This window comes from Sciurus carolinensis, chromosome 18 (assembly GCF_902686445.1).
Source record: "Sciurus carolinensis chromosome 18, mSciCar1.2, whole genome shotgun sequence".
Taxonomy (NCBI): domain Eukaryota; kingdom Metazoa; phylum Chordata; class Mammalia; order Rodentia; family Sciuridae; genus Sciurus; species Sciurus carolinensis.
In genome coordinates, this window is record NC_062230.1 from 15,002,803 (window position 1) to 15,010,302 (window position 7,500).

The 7,500-nt window shown below is 58.5% G+C and overlaps 1 protein-coding gene across 1 annotated transcript; it reads right to left on the bottom strand.

Annotated features, from left to right (window-relative positions):
- Positions 1 to 751: 751 nt before the first annotated feature.
- On the bottom strand, positions 752 to 5,095 carry Uncx (UNC homeobox). Its single transcript, XM_047532776.1, has 3 exons — positions 4,675 to 5,095; positions 4,304 to 4,479; positions 752 to 2,218 (listed from the first exon to the last, which is right to left on the bottom strand). The coding sequence occupies exons 1-3, from the start codon at positions 4,958 to 4,960 to the stop codon at positions 1,070 to 1,072; spliced, it is 1,611 nt and encodes a 536-aa protein (XP_047388732.1). The 5' UTR covers positions 4,961 to 5,095; the 3' UTR covers positions 752 to 1,069.
- Between the last annotated feature and the right edge of the window lie 2,405 nt (positions 5,096 to 7,500).

Below are 7,500 nucleotides of genomic sequence, written 5' to 3' on the forward strand. Positions count from 1 at the left end.
CGCAGCAACATCAATATAAGCGACAGAACAATGAGGGATATCATTGGGCATCTATCTTAATATAGCCGGCTACAAGAGCGCTGACAAAGAGTGCAGCTCATGAAAATTCCGCCCCACGATTCCCCATCTCCGCTCCAATATGCGCACGCACTCCCCCAGCTGCCGGCGCTATTATTCTCCAATTTCAATTTGACACCCCAGCCTTTCATGCTAATTCTATTATTGTAGGAAGTTTATGTGATTTCATATCACTAGAAATCGGTAATGTATAATAACCCTTTGGGCAAGAAACCCAGTCCCCGCAGCAGCCACCGGAAAATAATTACTTTCATATCAAAACTCTGCAGGAGCCCAGCGGCCCGGCCCTAGCAGCCCCCGGCTCCATCACCCCGCGCCGCGCGCCCCGGCGTGTGCCAGTGCGCGGGGGTGCGCGCGGGGGCGCGCGGGGGGGACGTGTGCCGTGTGTGCGCGCGTGTGTGTGGCGCCGGGTAGGAGGAGGAGCGCGGGGGAGGATTGAGGAGGGGGAGCTGCGGATGCATAAATTTGTTCAATCAGAAAACACAAACACACACGCACACAAAAGGAAGCATTAAGCGCGGACCTCGAGGGAGGTGCAGATTCCCCACCCCACCTCACACTCGGAGAGAGGAGTGTAAATGGAGGGGAGGAGCGGCCGGGTTGGGCACTCGGAAATTTAAAAATGATGGACCCGAGAGCTTGCATTTGACCAGCTTTATTTATAAAAAATGGTACATATATAAATATTCTTAGACATTTTTGCATTTTACAAGGCTGAGGATTCTTGTTGTGGGTTTTTGTGGGGGTTATGGGTTATTTTTGCTCCCTCGGGAGGAAGAGGGTCTCACCAAGACCTGCGGTTGCTGCCTAGGTCCGAATTGATACAACGGTTTCGTCTGCCTTAAAAAAAAATAATAATAATAAGAGGAGAAAAATAACAGAAAAAAAGGGAAAGCAGTGTTTCTAGAGCCGATCACCTGATTTGTTGTGTGTCGGAGCCTGAGCAAGCGGGCGCCGGCCAGCAAAGCACATCTCCCGGCCGCCGCCGCCCTCAGTCCATGTCCACTTCCTCGCCATCCGGCGGGCTGGGTCCGGCCGCTGCGCCAGTCTCTGCGGCGCCGCACGTGGCCGGCTCCCCAGCGGGACTGGGAGCCCGCGGGCCAGGCCCTGGCGACGTCGCAAGCAGCGGGGGCGGCGGGGCCGCGGGGCAGGTGGTCCCCGCGTCCGCGCAGTCCCCCGAACCGCCCTCGGTCGTCGCAGCCGAGGCTAGGTCCCGGAACGCCACAGGAGCCTGGGCCCCGGGAGAGGCGACGGCGTCGGGGCTGCGGCGCGCGAACGCCGAGTCCGGGGCGCCGCTGGGCCCGGAGAAGGCCCCGAAGCTGGCCTGTGCCGGCTGCGCGGGCGGCGCTGCGGGCGCGGGCGGCGCGTCCTTGGGCACCAGCTCGGGGCCCGCACCGCCTTTAAGCGCGGCCTGCGGTACCAGGAAGCCGAGTGGCTGCGTGATGGGGTAGAGCAGGAAGTGGCCCTTGCCGATGAGGGTCCGCGGCGCGCACGGCAGCCCCGGCGCGAAGTCCAGCCCCGCAGCCGCCGCGGTGTTGGTGGGGGCGGCTTTCCGGCGCGGCGGCGAGTCAGACAGCAGGCTCTCCACGCTGAACGGGCTTGCCTTGGGCAGGCCTGCGGCACCGCGCTCCGCAGACGCCGGTGCCCCGGGTCCGCATGAGGCCGCGTCCTTGTCTGCAGGGCGGCCTAGCCTCGGCTGCGGGGCGGTACCGCTTCTTTGGCTCGGGTAGAAGGCAGGGTCGCAGGTGCCGGGCGCAGGCGGTTCGCCAGGAGGTGCGGGCACGGAAACTGCGGCGCCAGAGGGATGTACGCCAGGGCCCTTGGCTGCGGCGGCGGGAGGCGGCGGCTCCGGCGGCTCCGGGGACAGGCCGCCGCCGCCGCTATCGCTGTCGGAGCTGGGCGCGCTGTGCAGGGACAGGCCGCCGGGCGAGTGCAGGTGGCGGCTCTGGCTCTTGAGCAGCTTCTTCTCGTGCTTGCGCTTCTTTTTCTCCATCTTCTCCAGTTCCTTGCGCGCGATCTCCTCTGGGTCCATGGGCTCACCGCTGCACGTGGTCGGGTGCGAGTTGTGCGCCGGCCGCCCGGGCCCCTTCTTGGTGTTCTCCTTTTTCCTCCACTTGGCCCGGCGGTTTTGGAACCAGACCTAGAGCAGCCGAACAGGGGAAAGGAAGGCAAAATCAGGCGGCAAGCCCACCGCTGGGGCTATGGGCCTCCCACTCGCTAGATAGGCCTGCACAACCTCGGCTCAGGCCAGGGGAGCGGTTCCAGGCCATGCTCCCGGCCGGCCCTGGGCTGAATTTTGACACTCGGACTGCAGCTTCCAGAGAGTACTTTTTCCACCCGGAAGGAGCGTAGATGGGGCCTCCCAGCCAGCTTCCCGCTCTGGCGTCTCACCTCTGGGGTCTGGAGCTGCCCCTTCCTCAAGCAGGGCCGGTGGGGCCCATGACCAAACGCTGCCGGTTCCTGGTCTCCAGGTAGAGAGCAGGGCCCCTCCGTGCCCTTCCTGGCTTCTCACAGCTCCAGTTCTAAGCAGCGGCCCAGACTGGCTGTCGATGACCATTCTGCGGCTGAACCGCTTCTCTGGGCGGGCAGCCTTCCACACCTGTCTTCGGACCCCTGGAGACTGTGTCAAAGCCCAGATTTCCTGGTCTCCCATGAAGGGAAATCTGGATGCTTCTTCCTCAGGAAGGCCTAGAAAGCCGAACTTGAATGGGCCTTCTACAACCTTCCTCCCCCATTACAGCTACAGCACATCCTTCTTTCTGGGAAGTCTGGATGAGGGACCAACAGAGCTTTCCCAAACCAGTGGTGTTTGGTCTGGGCCATGGGAACAGGCAAGCTGGGCGTGCAGGGAAGAGGCTGGCTCCCCAGGCCCCCAAAGAAGTCAGGGCCCGTCCTGCCTCTTAGATGATCTCTGCAGGTCTTGTCCCAGGGAGTCACACAGGACTCCAGAGAAACAGCAACCTAGACACTTACTGCACAACCGACCACTACACACTCAAAGTCAAATCCCGGCTGAGTCGACAGAGCTTTGGGCAGCACTACCCACCCCTAGAGAGCGCGATAATTCAAATTCTTTGTTGTGGCCATATAGAGACTTCACACAATAGCAGATCAGGCCTGGTCATAGGGAGCCTTGTCCATGTAGAGGTCCCAGGCATTAAGGAGAGACCACTGACAGCTGTAAGTGCCTCCCCCCACCTTTTTAAACTTTTTTTATGGTGCAAATTCCAGGCTGCCCCTGCCACCAAGAATTACTCATCATCGTTTGAGGGGAGAAATAAAGGGGTCTTGACTTCACTTAAAACACTTAGAAGAAATTGGATAAAAGGATTTCCAAACAGAATAGGTCATCAGCAAAGGCTCAAGCACAGGACCAAAAAACCTTTTTAGGCAAAGTTATTGGTGCTAAACAGGCGTTTTTAACAGCGTCTGCCTCAAAGCCAGGTGCCCACAGCAGCGCACCGCACCCATCTCACCAAACCCAAGAAAAGGAGGTTTCTATACTCCAGGGAAGCCTCTAATTATGCATATATCATTCTGAATTTTAATACACCAAATGACTCTGTATTTTGAAAAAGAATATATCCGGCTGACTTCGAATGAAATCGAGTAATTGGAGGCCAGGGGAAAGAAAAAAGAAGATAAACTCGGGGATATTAAAAATTCAGACTTTTTTTTCTTCCCACTTTCTCAGATATGTTAATCATTTAAGTTTTCCCCTCCCTTTCCGCGTCTTCCCCCTTCTACAAAGTGATGAATAAATACAGGTTTCCATCTGAATATTTTACAGGCAAGAGGCAAACAAACCCGTTCGCTCCGGGATGGGAGAGCTCCCGCGAGATCACCGAGCACCAGGGCCCACCTTCTCGCTTCTAGTCAGCGCCCCGCCGGCCCCTTCTCAACCCAGCCACGGAGCCCTTGGAGACCTCTTTTCACATGGGCTGAACGAACCCACCACACCACTTCCCGGGTCGCACGCAGTCGCTATTCCTGCTACTTCGGTGCTACGGCGGCCCTCTCAAGCCACCCAGGCTTTCACGAGTTACTCACCTCCCGTTGCTCAAGGGGTCCAGCCCCACTGCTACCACCCACGCCCCCACACCAGCAGGCGAGCGCGGAGCGGGTTCTTAGCCTGAGACAACATCCCGCCTCCTAGAACAAAGGCGCACAGCGCTCGGCGCGCACGGCGCCCGACCGCGAATTCGGGAGGAACGCGGGTCTTTACCTGAACTCGGGACTCCACCAGGTCTAAGCGCAGCGCCAGTGCCTCGCGCATGAACACGTCAGGGTAGTGGCTTTCGTTGAACGCCTTCTCCAGCTCCTCTAGCTGCCAGCCGGTGAAGTTGGTGCGGGTACGCCGCCGCTTGCAGCCCGGGCTCTCCTTGTCTGGGTCCCCCGAGTCTGCGGGCACGCACAGGACGCCGCGCGGCTCAGCCACCGGCCCAGACCAGATCCCAACCCCATCTGGGACCCGCTGGCTGCGCAGATCGAGGGCGCACCGACAAGGTTGCGCCACCGGCCTGTCACCCAACTCCTTGGCAGAAAAGGCCCCCCTCCCTGCTCCCAGCTGTCGTCCTCCCAGCCCGCGGAGCCTACCTGACAGTTTGAAGGGCTGACTGTCGCCGCCAACCCCGCAGGCGGCCGGCAGCAGCGGCGTGGGGTTGACCACCGAGGCAGCGGCCGCTGCGCACGAGCCGCTGAGCAGGCCGTCGATGGAGAAGGGCACGGAGGCGGCGGCGGCGGCAGCGGCGGCCGACTGCAGCTGGTGGCCGGCCAGCTCGTACACGTGGTGGTGGCCCAGCGGGTAGGGGAAGCCCACCACGCCGCCCAGCGAGCCCCCGAACTGGGCATGCGGGTGCTCCAGGAGGCGGCCGTCCATCATCTCGCGCGGGGGGCCGGCGGTGCCGGCGGCGGGGCGCGGGGGCGCGGGCCGGGGCCGGGGCGGGCCAGCGGCGGGAGGCGCGGACGGCGGCGGCGGCGGAGACAGGCACCCGGAGCCCTACACATGCTTCGCCCGCACTCCGGCGCTTTACTTTATCAACATCAAGCTCCCGATAATTAGCCGCGGCCCGGGGAATTTGGGACCAATAAGAAGCGCTAATCGGCTCTGACGTCAGAGGCGTGCTGGGTGCAAGGAAACGTTTTCCATATCGATTGCTAATTATACCTGACATGCACCTCAATAAACAGTATCAGGAGCTGTCACAACAAGACGGGGGGGGGGGGCGGCAGGCGAGGAGGGAGGGGCGCCGCCCAGCGCGGGGCAGCGGCGCGCAGCGGCCGGGCAGGGCCCCTGGCGAGCCCCCCACTTCAGCCTCGGCCGGCCCGCGCCTCCCCCGCGCCGCTCCCGCCCCTCCGCAAATCACTAATAGATTTCCCTTTAAAACATTCACCGGCGTGTTGTGGGGATTTTTCACCAGAAATGCTGTACTCTCTGAACCTTTAAAGTGATGTTGCTCCAATTACAGAGAGACATTGAGCGGCAAATAGACTGATCCAATAATAGGAGATTCATCATCCGCTCTTTCCGAAACTGTCACATTGAATTTAAAACTACAAGGGCTTCTCATCGCCTCCTCTCTGGCTCCAGGAGGCGGCGAGAGGAGAAAGGAGTAAGAGGAGGAGGAAGGAGGAGAAGGAGGAGGAGGAGGAGGAGAGGAGGAGGGCACTTCCAAAAGAGAGCGACTCTGGCAGAATGCGACGCCCCAGTCAATAAAGAGGCGTAATTAATGCCCTCTCTGATTGATCGGCAGTCGCCCCATCGGTAAAGACAGAGGCGGGGCAGTTGAGGGGGCACCCTGACCCTATCTTTCTCCCACCCCGAGAAGGTCCCCACGCACAGGGCAGAGGAGGGAGGGGTGGAAGGAGGAAAGGAAAAGTAACTTTGGGGCATTGGCCAATCGGGTCCCCTACACATAAGAATGAAAAATAAATATATCTCCCTTTGACTTCTTTGAAGAATAGGGCTGAGGTACCCAACCCATTTATTATAATTAAATTATGTTCTCAGTAAAGTGTCACTTCCTTCTCCACTATAAAATATTGATAGACTCAAAACTAAATCATTAAAGGACATATTCTTAAATAAGCAGCGAATTAGGACTTCAGGCAGAAGGGAAAGAAATCAGGATATGTGTGTGATATTTATGTAAAAGTTTGTCACAGGGGAGATGGCATTTCTCTGGGCCCAAGTGTGTGGATCTAGTGCTCTGACCCTCTCCAGCAGTGCCCCAGACCTCCTGGCCCAGGGAAAAGGAAGAGAGCCCCTAGCCTCTGGTGGCTAGTCCTTGAGTCTTCCAGCTGCTGTAGCTTCATGCCCCATGGCAAAACGGCAGACAAATTGGCTTTTGGTTTAAGTGACTTGGACCAGACCTGCCAAGCCAGGAGCAGGAGGAAAGGAAGGGCAGACCAGAACTATGTGCATCAGGGTGTGTGTCCACCTGGGAAGGGGTGGCCTGCAATGAAGAGGTAAGGCTACCTCTCTCCACAGCTTTGCTCCATTATGACCGGTGGCACTGTGACTGGACCCTACCCAGCTTGGTGAGGGTCCTAACAAAAAGTCTCTGGCCAGGTTGCTGACTTCCACTGTATTACTTTCTCGCTCTCTCCTCATGGTGAGGAGGGAACGGCGCAGAGCTGGGGACAGTCCAAAATATCCGGGAGAGGGTCAACGGCCTAGAATGTGGGGACCCTCCTCCCCTTTCCAGTCTCACTAGGAGGATGCTGCAAGTGTTAATTCCGGGGTCAGGGGCCAAGAGTACTACTTTTCGCCATAATTTAATTTCTTTCTCTATAAATACTAAACGTAAACTCTGTCCATCCGCCTCGATTTTGCCCGCAGCCAAGAGCGCCTGGTTTTCTGTCCGGCTCGCGAGCAGGAATGCGCGTGGCGCGTGCTTCTGAATACAGAGCTGTGATCAATGCGGCCCGAGGGGAGGGCAGAGGAGGGGCGGGAGCCGGCCGAGCTCCGCGCCCATCTCTCTTTATTATAATGAATTAATTCGACTTTATTTATCCCATTTTCTGGAGCTGACAGAATGTTAATTTGAGTTGAAATTTCGCTCGCCTCTCACTCTCTGACCCCTGGCCTTCAGATTGGCGTGTTGTAATAACCTGAATCTTTCAACAGAGGCCCTGATAATTGTTACCTTATTAGCATGCAAATTGTTTAATTAATATTATTATGAAGAAGCATACAATCCGTCCGTCACTTGACCTCAAGAGCGAGTCCGCGCCGCAGCCGGCTCCGCGCATCTCAATGCGCCCATTTCAATCGCCCTGTGTTTTTAATGTGCTCGGCCCGGCTCGCGCTCCGAAAATCTCCTCGAGTGTTCGAGAGGGGTCTTTAATGACGGTGGGGGCGGCCGGGACGACCCCCGCCCGGCTCGAGAGCTCTTCAGAGGCCCTCGGCGGCGGCGGCGC